Source organism: Symsagittifera roscoffensis, chromosome 3 (genome assembly GCF_963678635.1).
Source record: "Symsagittifera roscoffensis chromosome 3, txSymRosc1.1, whole genome shotgun sequence".
NCBI lineage: Eukaryota > Metazoa > Xenacoelomorpha > Acoela > Convolutidae > Symsagittifera > Symsagittifera roscoffensis.
This window is the reverse complement of record NC_087064.1, coordinates 68000066-68013709: the sequence shown is the minus strand read 5'-3', so window position 1 is coordinate 68013709 and position 13644 is coordinate 68000066. Positions and strand designations below refer to the sequence as shown.

The 13644-nt window shown below is 34.7% G+C and overlaps 1 protein-coding gene across 1 annotated transcript in view; it reads right to left on the bottom strand.

The window, feature by feature from the left end:
• The window catches only part of LOC134841797 (uncharacterized), a 105494-nt gene that overhangs the window by 4863 nt on the left and 86987 nt on the right, over positions 1-13644 (bottom strand). Inside the window, exons 12-18 of the mRNA XM_063857834.1 lie at positions 12934-13263; positions 12444-12668; positions 10505-10607; positions 9764-9993; positions 9040-9309; positions 7314-7510; positions 1366-1508 (exon numbers count right to left, since the gene is read on the bottom strand). Coding sequence (XP_063713904.1) covers positions 1366-1508; positions 7314-7510; positions 9040-9309; positions 9764-9993; positions 10505-10607; positions 12444-12668; positions 12934-13263 — 1498 coding nt within the window. The remainder of the gene's footprint in view (positions 1-1365; positions 1509-7313; positions 7511-9039; positions 9310-9763; positions 9994-10504; positions 10608-12443; positions 12669-12933; positions 13264-13644) is intronic.

Here is a 13644-nt window from a genome sequence, read left to right as displayed (position 1 = left end):
GAACAAAGAGAGCGTCCTTGTTGAGAGCGTCCTTGTCCTACAATTCACAAAATACACAGTTTGGCTTCGTATTATTGGTAACGCCTACAGCCAGTTTGTAAAACCGTCATATAACCTTTGCAGTTTGAGGCTGTTAAAGTATTCTTGAATTTACTAATAAAATTGAAAAATAAAACTTTAATTATCAGAAAAGTTAGCAATTGTTAGTTAGAGAAATACTTATTGTAACGTGACAATTTGCAGTAATCATCATAATAATCAGAATAATAAGCATAACAAAAATCATACTAATAACCATCATAATAATCATAATAATAGCCATAATAAAAATCATATTAATAATCATCACAATAAACATAATAATAATCATAACAATTGTGGCTTCTGCGATTCGCAGAGGATCTATGAATGGCTTTCCAGCCTATCTCAGCATAGTCCGTTTCTCTTATTTTCTAACCCACATTCCAAAATTTTATACGTGGTACCATTTGAAAAAACAACTCGTGACAAAATTTATAACGAAAGCAACAACTTCCAGGGTTTAAAAAAAACTAGTTAAAGTAGCTATAATCAGATCAGCTCTAAGTTTGGAGTAAACTCCTACCTCTGTTGGCAAGCTCTCAATACATTTGCGCGACTGCTATAGTGAGTATATTTCGAAATGTCTTTTGTTGCGAGTTGATTACACTTGCGGACTTAACTAAGCGTATGTGTAATAATGCGACAATTCTTTTTTTTCTAACCTAACTTGCAAATATTGGTACCACTTTTGGTGGCACCTTTACGGATTTTTGATAGCAAAAAATAGCTTTGAAACTCGAATAATTATAAGTTAACACTGTTGATGCATTTTTAATTCATCAAACCAACCGAAAAAAGTGATTTGTTTCAAACAACATAACAGTAATGAAAACTCGACTTCAGAAATTTAATAACTCACTATATCTCGCAATTTTTGAAATTCATAATTTATACATAACGTGGCGTTATAATTTCCAATTTATTACATACAAAGTAAGTGTGGATGCGTTCAGTTTTTTATATTCCAAACTAATACTTGCAAAATTGTGTCTATTTGTATTTGGTGCCACTTTTGCTGCATTGCATTGACAATTTGTGAGCATATGTAGCTGCTTTAATTGTGACTAGTTTGTCCTGATTATTAAGCGTTCGTGGCCAAGAGGGTAGAAACTGAAATCTCGAATATGCAGGGTCGAAGCCAATACGTATAAACAAAGTTTACTAATTTGAGATGTTTTTTTATTTTTTCTTGTTTCACTTTATAAAAATGCTTTTTTGTCGTGTTCCCGCTAGTGTGTGAGAAGTGCAGCTTTGCCTCTGTGTTTATTACTTCATCTTATCTACCTGTAGCATCTGAAGTTGAAGATGAAGACGAGGATGTTGAGACGACGAGTGGTATGTTGAATGTCTTGAGGTAGACGGGGTCTGCACTCTTGGTCACCACCTCCCCACTGTCCCAAACTGCACTGGCCATCGGCAACAGACGCCTACACATGAATTTATTGGATTGATATAATAATCTATATAATGCTAGAGCTAAATATAGTTATACTTAATGCCAAATTGTTGGCAATATCGGTAACCTTGAGCCCTTTAAGTGGTCACAAACTATAGCAATTTAAGATTTAAAAAAATAGTTGTACACGGTTTTAACGTGTGGAAATCAGTGAAAAACCGAAATCCGACATAAAAATGAGCAGCCGAGCAGTTTTTGGGCTAATCAATTTCGGTCTGATTTGTTGACCGAAAAGATATTGCCAACAATTTGGCATTAACTAAAAAGAATAAGAATCAGTTAAAATTAGTGAATTACTTAATCGTTAAAACATTAGATAAAAAGTGAGCAAGATCACTCCGAAGATGTTGATTAGGTTGAAGGTCAGAATAAGGTCTGTTACAAGATGAAATAAAATGAATGATATAAAATCAGATCACAACATAAGTGATCCAAGGGCGGATTTAGGCAATGGGCGGGGAGGCAGACTCCATTTCCCCCATCAGGGATTCGATCACCTCACTACCTAAAGAGTCCCCCTTTTGGTGCTATTTTACGACATCTTTTTTAAACTGACCGACCATTCGGCTCCAATATGTGCTTAATTTGCGGAGGGGGGACCACCGAAAAACACAATTTTTCAGTCAAAACCTACCAAAAAGTGCTTAAAGAAGATGAATCTTTTCGAAACGTTCGCCCCTCACTCACCCTTCCCCCTCCCCGGGAAAATCTATGATTCGTCCCTGTGTCATCAATTAAATACATCATCCGATACCTATTACTCAGTCATGCACATAAAGTTCTGAAGAAGATTACAAAATTTTTTTGACACATTCTTCTGAAATCTTACTTCATAATTATTCCATTCAGTCCATCTTTCTAACAAACTCAGCTCAAGCCCAGCGATAATTTGCTATGTTTTTTTTATAATTGTGCATTGTATACTGTGAGGGATACTGAAGTCAATGATAGGGTTCAAACTATTAAATGGGCGCATTCAAAAAGTTGAACCGTATCAAGAAAGACTATCAAAATTGGGCGCTCTTCCCTTTTTATTTCAAATTGCGTTCATTTAGTACCTTGTTCTACAAATTTGTTTCAGCCATCGCAACAAATTGACAAAAAGGAGCCTTAACTGCACTACCCGCCGAAGAAATCCATGGATAATGGTCAATTATTTTAGAATAATATTGTCTGTCTCCCTAGAAGCTTTTAAAAATTTATTACAAAGGAACATAAAATGAATATACTATTAAGAAAGCCAAAAACAATAAAATCCACTATAAAAGCTCTTATTTCATTTTACTTTCCTTTCTCACCTTTTTGAAAATGCATTTAATATAACTTTTTATTTAAATGTTGACTAACACAAATTGCATTAGTAAATTGAGATTTTTTTGGCTCAGAAAACTGTTAGTCCTTTTTTTCTTTGCAAAAACTGTTCAAAAAAGTCTCAGGAAATCTATTATAATGGATTAACAATTGCTCAGTTTTAAGAAAACCAAAATAAAAAATGGTCCTCTAGAATCATTTTTTTCCCATTATGTCTGCGTTTCTTATCTTTTTTTGAGATAAATTTGTTATTTCCACGTTGATCATCAGGGGTTTGCACTGTTTAAAATTACGAGGCCAAAATGTGCGTTTTGTGAATTGTAAGCGGATTCCTCAACAAGGAAGCTCCCTTTGTCCTATTGTTCTCTCAATTCCTTTGATCGTTCCGACAAAACTTTAACATGTTTAAAAACTTGTCTCCAGAATCCAGGAATATACAGACACAAAATTGTGCGCCTATCCAGTGCACAGTTTGGCCTCGAAAAAAGGCTTGTTATACAGCTTTCATATATGAAAATTGTATGATATGCATTTTTTTCATAAGCAAAAACTTCAAAAGAAGTGTTTTTTTTTGTAAACACGATTATTATCATTTTTTATTTGCTAAGATAAAACCAAATTTGTAAAAAAAAAGGCCTTGTTTTCTCAACCACCTGAATTCTTAAACCAAAATATATCTAGCCATATACAAAAGATTACCTTTTTGGTATGTAATTCCATCTGAAAATGTTAAAATTACCTTAGATGGCAAAAATCACCAAAAGAAATTTATCTGCGTGGTAACTTTCAGCTACACCCTGGGTTTTCTTATGACAAAAAATTCATGGTTAGTGTTTCGGATGCAATACAAAATTTCAAAACAAAATTTTTTTAAATGGAATTTCATAGCATGGAAAAAATGCTTGTCATACAATTTCATAGTATGGAAAAAATACTTATTTTGCTATTTTCATACACTTACTTTTACTCTATGAAAAATGCATGAAAAAGTATGATAAGCATTTTTTTCAATAATGAAAATTGTATTATAAGCATTTGTTGTCAACCCGGGTTGAGAAATATCTGCTCTACACACTGGCATTCGCTGCAAGTTGTCGCAAAATGAAGTAGAAAAAAATATGATTCAAATAGATTTAATTAGATTACAATTGTTTGAAACCCGCGAACTAATGGAATATAATGGATTTAGAATCCATTTCAATATCCAAGGACGCCATGGGACTTGATTTTTTAAACTATTTTACCCTACAAAAATTGACACATGTGAACAATCTTCCCCTTAACAGAGCAAGTGAACAACCTCTCCCTAAAATTAAATGACAAATGCAAGCTGTAAGGCGCCCTGCACGTACTATGCTCAAATATGATTGGCTTTATTACTTTTAACCAAGTGAAGAATCTCTCTCCTAAATAGATGTAGAAGGAAGGGGAAATATTGTTCAATTGGTCCCAAAAATTAAGTAAAATAGTTTTTTTTTCAGGTTTAACTAGATTCATGTAGTGTTATTGGAATGGAAATCTTACAAAGAGCATGTAAAATTTGCATTCCAAGCTGCTCGTTATAAAGAAATATTTTGCAAGATTGGGCTCAAAATTAGGCAAATCAAAAGAATGCAAAATTTTCAAAGACCTTCAGAAAAATAAAAAATCTTCATTTGTAAGAACCTTGCAAGATTCTTCCAAGATGTTGAAAGCTTCGGAATTTCAGTTCGGTGTGCATAGTCTGGCAACAATTTGGCAAGATTCTTGCAACGTTTGCATTCGCAATCATTCGGATTGATCTCGCCAGATTTGCATTTAAAGTACGCTGCATGGAGCTTTTAAATATCTCTTAGCAAATTCAACATTATCTGAAATTTCTGTGCAATTTTTCGTTGCCCAAAAAAACTGTCGCGACTTTTTGGGAGCAGCCTTCATTAGCAAGTTATTCATATTTTCAATAGATTCTCGATAAAAATTATTGATGTAATAGTAATAATAATGATGATATCTGCGATTCGCAGAGGATCTATAAAAGGCTAAAAGGCCTTTCTAAGCATAGGCTGTTTCTATTATTTACCCACATTCCAGAATGAGTTTTTTGGTGAGTTTTTTTGGTGGTCTAGAACTTTCACGTGGAAAATTGGAATTACTATGGCAGCCAAAATTGGTCAGGCTGAGGTAGACCTGAAGCTAGAGGTCAACTGAGAGCTTGTCCTCACAAATTATCATTGCCATGGCAGGGGATCGAAACACAATTTGATTATCTCAAAGGGAACACCTTATCACTATATAATAAACTAAATGGAGCATTTGGTCTTCGGAGTGTACAACCGGCCGATGCATCAAACAGCCAAAATTGAGCAGTGAAAATTGGCATCACAGCCTTTCAAAACATTATTTTACCGTTTTCCTCATGTTAGCGTGTGAATTAATTACAAGAGCTTTTTAGCGATTTTTTAAACAACACAGCATTTGAGCAGGAGTGCGGTCAAAAAGTAGACATGTCTTAAAGTAGGCAAGTCGTAAGCCAATCACAGTCGAGTTTCATAAACTAGACAAGTAATTAGCCAATCACAATCAAGTGTCATATCTCGGGTCGAGGTGCTCGATTTATGTTTCGAAATTCTCGACCAAAAATCGGTATATTTCGAACGTCTCGAACAAGTTTCGATATGTTTCGACTTTTTCGACCCAACAAAAACGTATTTGGCTTTGTTCGACCCAGTTAAGATATGTTTCGACTTTCTCGACAAACGTTCGCTTTGTTTCGACTTTCTCGACCGTCTTGACTGATAACTTTTTAAAAATTTATTTCATCGACCCCGCATACATATGCTTCGACTTTTTCGACCAAAAATGGGTATGTTTCAACTTTCTCGACCAAAAAAAATGTAAAAATTTCTTCGAAAGCCAGAACAGCAAGGTTCTATATATCAGGAGGAAGCCCTTGAAATATCAGGAGGAAGCCCTCTTCGAGGAAACCATCAGAGGGAAAACCCTTAAAAAGTCCCAACTAATTATTGTCTTGAAGAAGTTGTGTATAATTCCGTAAGCAAAAACAAGAAAAATACATTACAAAAAAACATCTTTTTGAAAACATCCCGATGCCCGGGTCAAGGTTTGCAAGTTTCGTTTCAATTGATTTTTCGAATGTTTCAACCGTCTCGACCCAGGCTGCATATGTTTCGACTATGTTAGACTGAGAAAAAAAATTAAGTTCGACCAAGGAAAAACCTTTCGACTGAATTTGACCAAGGAACTTTTTTAGACCTGGAAGAAAAAGAACTTTGACCGAAAAAAAAAAACAGTTCGACTGTATTCGATGGTTTTGTCAACACTTCAAAAAATTGAGCATTTATTTTGAGGTAAATTTGTGTTGGACTTAAGGTTTGGACCAATTTGATTTTTTGTTTCGACTGTGCTCGACATATGTTTTGACTTTCTCGACCAAATATGGGCATGCTTTGACTGTACTCGACATATGTTTCGACTTTCTCTACGTTCTCGGCTATCAAATAACATGAGTAAATTGAAAAAAAATTATAATGTATGTTTTTCGTGATGATGCTTGATTTGAATATAAACTAATAAAACGTGTAATTTCATAGCTCCTCCAATGGAAACTTTTTTCTAGTTGAATCTCCCTATTTTGCAATTTTGCTTTGATTTTTTTGGCAAATCTGGTCTGAAACTTTTGATATAAAAACTGTCATTTGAGGAATTTTTGGTCAAATTTACTTTTTCTTGCAGCAGGAATCCTTAGATTTCCAAACCTGAAAGGATTCCCTCGGAAACTTTTAGTTTTGCGGTAAAAAAAATCTCCTCAATTGTTTGTTGCGGGTTGCAACTTTCTGACGGAAGTCTTTTTCAAGCAGATTTTTTTGCTGAATTTCTAATTTACATTTAAAAAAAAATCTTTTTAAAAACATAAAATTTCGAAAAAAAAATAGGTTGTGCTCGACCTATGTTTTGACTGTGCTCGACCTATGTTTCGACTTTCTCGACCAAAATCAGGTATGTTTCGACTGTGCTCGATTTATGTTTCGACCGTGCTCAACCTATGTTTCGACTTTGCTCGACCTTTGTTTCGACTTTCTCGACCGAAAATGTTTATGCTTCGACTGTGCTAGACCTATTTTTCGACATTCTCTACCAAAATCAGGTAGGTTTGAACTGTGCTCGACCTATGTTTCGACTTTCTCGAACTACGTTTCGACTTTCTCGGCCAAAATCGGGTATGTTTTGACTTTGTGCTCGACTTAAAATTGCTTCTCGACCGCAAAATTTCAGTCGCGAAATTGCACTTGCTCGACTTTTAAAGTCGAAACTTAAGTCGAGCACCTCGACCCGGGAGAGTAGACAAATCTTAAGCCAATCACAATCGGGAAAAGAAAACAAACGTACAAAGTGTTTTCTTTTCTCTATTCTGATAGCTTTACGACGTGTCTATTTTTTGCACAGTAACTCTTTAAGTATGACTAACAGTGTGCAGAAAGTATTGGGAGGCTGTTTAGTTTTGATGATCCCTCCCACTCCCCCTCCCCCTCCTCCTCCTGACCCGGTCCCTTTCTTGCCCCCCTGCAGGAGACCACTGGCACTCACACGCACACTCATTCTTTTTCCAGGCTCCCACTTCACCGTCAATTTCACCCAACCCACACTCTTAGAATCATTCTCAGCCTGCGTGATAAACAAAAACAACACTGGATTGAGTTTTTGATTTTTCCAAAAGGGCAGAAACATTTAAACTTACTGATTAGAAAGTGTAACTGAACGAGATTATTCGATTTCCTTTAAGCAAAAAGATTGACAAAATCAGTTAATTTTGTGTATAGTGTGTGCACCTAAAGGATAGCAAATTCAGCAAAAAAATTTTGCCTAACTGGCGCGGAGGAAAAGTTTCTAGTTTTGACCGATATAGGTTTAATACTAATAATAACTTTGGTTTCTGTAATTTGCAGAGAAAACATGAAAGATTCTTCAACTTGTCTCATGATAGCGAGTTTCTATAATTCTTCTTATTCCAGACTAAATTATTTTTTCAAGTGAAGCTCTCTTTTAATGGCACCCAGGCGTTTTTTGTGTCTAGCACTCTCATCTGTTAACCTTAATACAGTCGAAAAAGATCAAGCAGTGGTAGATCTAAAACTAGAGGTCACATGAGATCTCGTTTTCACACACTATCAGTAATTCAGTAATTTTTTGACGCTTATGGCTCTAAGATTTGAATACCAGTTTTTGTCGGCCTTATTGTTTTTTCTTGATCTACGCCGTCTCAGTTTAGCACTTGAATGCCATTTTTATCAAATTCAGTCGGCTTGTGTCATTAAACGGTTTAATCTAAACAAAATTAGTGGCTTTTTTCCAGGCTAACAGTCAATCTTTACAAATCAAAACTTCATAAAAGCTTTCATCACGTTTTTGATTTTTTCTCGACTTGCCTGAGGCTCTTTTTTATCGGAGTACAAAAGGTTCATCATTCATGACTATTTATTCATTGTCTATACTTTTTGAAACAAAAAACTGAATAAAAGCTAAATCAATTCATTCGTTTGTTGTGCTCATTTACAATCAAAGTTTGGCTATAAAGTAATAGGATAGAAAGCCGGAATAGAAAGATCAGTATTAGTATTGTGGAATCTGATCGGCTAGTCTGTAAAACGAATATTGTTTCAAAAGTTTCAATTTTCTATGCTATTTTAACCCTGTGCTTAAGTTACGGTACCCGTGATCAGTGAGTTGATTGCAAAAACAAAAGAGCAAAAGTGCCAAAAATAAACAGAATGATGACTTCTGCTAGCGCCCAAAATGTGCCAAACCTCGACTCATTTTGTTAGCAAAAATTTTACCATAGAAATGGTAAAAAAAAATCAGTTGCTTATAGTAATTCATTCGTTCATGTCTACGAGTGAAATCATCCATTATTAAGATGCTTGATGTAGAGTTAGTTCTATAAGCACTTAATGCTACTTAAAGCAAAAATTCAGTAGCAGCGTCAGAATTTGTGTCTGCGAACCATTTTTCTTTAATTTTGAAGAAATGCTTGATTGCGTTTATCTGCATTGGGAGTTTCGATAATGCAGTAAATGATTACTTTTTTGGGTCTTTGTTTTTTATTGATTTCTGTTTTCTAATTAGTCACACTCTAATTGGCTACTTGAATTTTGTTTGTGAATCTATTTATTTGTGAATCTAATAAAAATACTCACATATATGGTAAGAGGCAGAGCGTGGGCGATTGGCGAAGCGACAGAAGAAGTAAGAGAAGACGAGGATGAGGGGGACTGAGTTGCAATGAGTTCATCAACCCCCACCTCCACTTGACCCAAGAGGTGGTCCTTGTCTTTTTCCTTCTCCTTGTTTTTGTCTTTTTCTTTGATTTTTTCTTTTTCTTTGTTTTTGTCCAGCTTTGTCTCCTTTTTACTGCATACTTTAATGGAAACGATACTGCTCTCTATCTGGTCAGAGTGCAGGACGAACTGAAACCAGCAAAATATATTAAGACATTTTTAAACGTGATCAGATTTTTGACCAAGTCAAGTTGACAATTTGCTTCGCTAGTGGTCTTTTTTCACGAGAGCGGCTGATCTAAGCAAATTAATATATGGGCAACCTTCATTTTTTTTTATACAACAACCATTTTGGACAGAATGATGGTTCTTAACCCTTGCCAAAAATTTTCTAGAGGTGCTTTGTGGTTGCAAATATGTAGTTAATTTGACAGACTTAGCTGTTTTTGTAATTATTCTGATGCTTAGGTCTTGCAACCTAGTCCTAAATGCAGTGCAAAGATATTTTTATTATAAAGTATGTTGCGTGTGTACCACATGTGAATATTTTTCACAGTATAAAAAAAATCACTTTGAGTTTTTCTGATTAACATTTGAAAATTTTTGATCCCGAAAAAAATCCAAAACAGAAGATCCAACTGACCTTGAGAGTTTCTGGGAAGGGCGATAAAGATGAAGAAAGTGAAGATAACGAAGTGATCTGTTGAGCCACTGTCTCCTGGCTGGACCATTGTGGACTAGTATTGTTGCCAGAAGAGTTAGCCACTATCTGGATCAGAGACACTCGGAGGTATACTGGACCATTACTGTGCTTCGAGGAACTAGAGTTAGAGCGACTAACACCAACACAGCTCAACTCTTTCAGTTGAAGAGCTGGAACAGCTGCAATGTTATACTGTGTCATCTAACTACTATAAGAGTATATAATGATCAGTTTTTTCAAAATGTTTTTGATATAGTTGTTTCCGGGTAAAAACAAAAGTCGTAGTTTTAAAATTAAATTTTTTTAATCTATAACTATTTCGAAAAAAAAACAACTTTCCAAAGTTCTTCTTGAAACATTCCGGAACACAAAATCAAGTACCTCTAAAGAACATCATAGAAAAACGATTCAAATAACTCGGAAATAAATCCAAACATCAGCATGTATAATTTTTAAAACGCTTTCTGGGTCAACCGCCTAGCAGGTTGTGTGTATGTATGAGTAGCTAAGGTTGCGTCCTTCTTTCATGAAACTCTAATATGTTGTCTTCGCTCGTAAAATAATCTCGAAAGGAGATTATCTTGCTAGAAGCCTGCAAGATCTTGTAAAAATATACATTATCTTTGAAGAGTCCTTCAAGATAACCCTCCAGGTAATTTTCAGGATCAATTTGCTACTCACAGTTGCTTTTTTGGTCATAGAAGGCAGTGAGACCCACAGATCCTAGCACACTCTCCTGTTGCCTCGTTTTCTCGTTTGCTCTTCCCTCTTCTCCATCTTTGCCCTAGATAGAACAGAACAGGCCGGTTAAAATAAACTGATAGCCTCTTGCTGTGCAAATAGCACCGAATGTTCCGACCACAATCAAAAACATTGCGAGGCCAAACTGTGTGTTTTGTGAATTGTAAGCGGATTCCGCAGTAAGGACGGTCCTTTGTTCTTCTTTTGTTATTCCCTTTTCTTTAATCGTTCCGATATTAACTTAAAATGATAGAAGACTTGTCTCTGGAATTCAGAAAAATACAGACACAAAACAGTGCGCCTATCCAGTGCATAGTTTGACCTCGAAATGAAAAAAAAAATAGTTCTTTTTTTTTTAAACTAATGTCATTTTTTTGCGTGGTGTGATAAAAGAACTAATCGAACGCAAAGAACATCAGTGAATTAAACATCATCGACAATAGATATTTCCGGAAAACAAATAAACAACAAAAATTGAAGAAAAAACTGCCAGGCACATTTTAAAAAAATATATATTTTTTTTGCGTATAATTTTTTTTGATTTTTTTGAAAACAGTTTTAATTACAAGAACTTGCTAATTGAAGCTTTCAAAACTATGTTGTGGATCTGAGCAATGCAATTGAACTATAAAGAAAATTCTTATTGAGATCGATAAGAGTAATAATTTGCCTCAAAATTAAAATGAATTCATAGTCGTTATCACTGAGAAAAATATACATAAGATCAAGATGTCATTAGAGATATAATTTTATTTCAAATTGTAAGTTTAGGCAAAACTGCTCGTATCAGGGTGAAGCCCTAAATGTTCCGACTGCCTTTTGAGGTCTATAGAGAAGTGTTTGCTTCGACAAAAATCCTGAATTTTCAAAAAATTTAAATTGAAATTTTTTTTTTTTTGAGTTTTTTTTTAAAAATTTTTTGAGTTTTTTAGAGATATCTATTTATTTTAATTTTTTAAGTGGTGTCTATCTCTCCCAGTAACATAGCAACATAGCAAATGCGTCAAGTAGCCTGTTTCAACCAATCAGTTTAACACATTTTGTAAGAAGAACTAAACCTCTCTTTACGCTTTAATAGCGAGAAAAATTTCATTAAACTTTCATAATTTTACGAAAAATAAACACTGGTGAAATTTCCTTTTTCAAATTGAAATCAAGACGTCAGTACTTTTCGGCTGTCAATTTTGTCAATATTTTTTGGATAAAAAATCGAAATTTTTATGGAGAACAAAAACACCCCGTGCACAAATATTCAGTCACTTTTTTGGAAAGTCGGAACAATAAAAACTTTTATTTTGGATGAGTTCTCATGTTATTACAAACTAAATTTTCAGGAAAAAGACCTCGTTTTTCACTATTTGAATGAACTCTTTTAGTCTTTACAATCTATTCGCTCGCTTTACTCGTTCAAAATTAGACTAAAACTCAAATGTTTCGAACTGGAAGTATTTGATAGTTTTTTGATATAATTCGAATCACGGCTGATTCGAGTATTCCATTGTTATACATCACTCAATTTATTCCAATTATTGTTTGTGGTACCTGATTTTGCGTGGAACACAAGAAAAAACCGAAACACGCCGAAAGACAAAGTTCGTCCCCATTTTCATTGGTCGGAACATAAATTGTTCACGTCAACATAGAAAGCAAAGTTTGAGCATAGAAAGCATAAAAAGCAGAATTTGAAAAATTTCTCTGCTTTTCGTTCACAGAATTGCAAATAGTACGGTAATTAATATCGGGTTCGCAAAAATAGGTCCATTTTTTGCAATATTATTGAAATTTGGGAAAATGAAAACGATCCGGATAACAACAAAGAATTATAAAAATCATTGATTTTAATATGCGTAGGTTTTTGTATCAAGAGTACTTTACAAACCTTGGAATTTTTCAGCTCGACATCCGTCAATTGAACCCTTTTGACCCCATTCGCAGTTTTCGGCTTCGTTGTAGTTCGGCTAACTTCCTTGTCTTTTTCTTGATCTCTTTTTCTTTCCCTCCCGTCCACCTCGTGCTCCTCTCTCTCGTCACCTCTGCTTTCACTGCGTCCACTGAGCCGATTGATCTGAGAACCGAACCGTTTCCCACTTCTCCTCAACTTCTCCTTAAATGAATATATATTTTTTGTAAATTCGTGTCCATTTTTTCACAGCAGGCAAAGAAATCTTCCTTTTCGATGATTTTCAAATAGTTTTTTGATTGGTCTCTCAAAATTATTAATATTTTAATGTATAAAAACCCTTTTAGGCGAAATTGACAGATAAAAAAATCAGAAGTAAATATTTTTGGTTTTAATATTAAATTGCTGTGAAAAAAAAAACAGTTAGCAAATACAAAAAAATGATAAAGAAAATAAAATAAATGACTACCTTTAAAGACTCCTTTGATCCCGGTAATGAGTTCTGACTGGCCCTCAAACTCTTCCAGCTCATTCTCAATCCCCCTCCCCCAGATGTTGATTTATGCTGCTTGAAACTTTTGCTCCCCCCATATCCATCGGCCCCATCCTCAACCCCCACCCCAATTAGAGTGTGAGTAGATGCTGAGAAGCTCCTGGTAGTCGGATTCATTCGTGGATATATTTGAGGATCCCACGAGGATCCCAAACTATGTTCGTTACTGGTGGAATTACTGTTGGTTTCAGTTTGATCCGGTCGTTTTTCTGACAGTAATAAGTCCAAAGATGATATAGAACGTGTCTGAAACATGACAACAAAATCGCGGTCTCACCAAAATAAGAATTTTGAAGTTTCTTCTTGAAGACTTTAAGTTTCTAAATATTTTTGATTTTGTCTGAAACATAACAGCAAAATCGCGGTCTCACCAAAATAAGAATTTTGAAGTTTCTTCTTGAAGACTTTAAGTTTCTAAATATTTTTGATTTTGTCTGAAACATAACAGCAAAATCGCGGTCTCCCCAAAATAAGAATTTTGAATTTTCTTCTTGAAAACTTCAAGTTTTTTGTGCTTACATGTTTTGAAAACGCTCATTTCGCTTGCATACGACCTCTAGGAAATTTTAGTTTATAGCTCTTTTTAGATTAGGGGCAATCAGTTGACGATATAACTCTTATGTAACT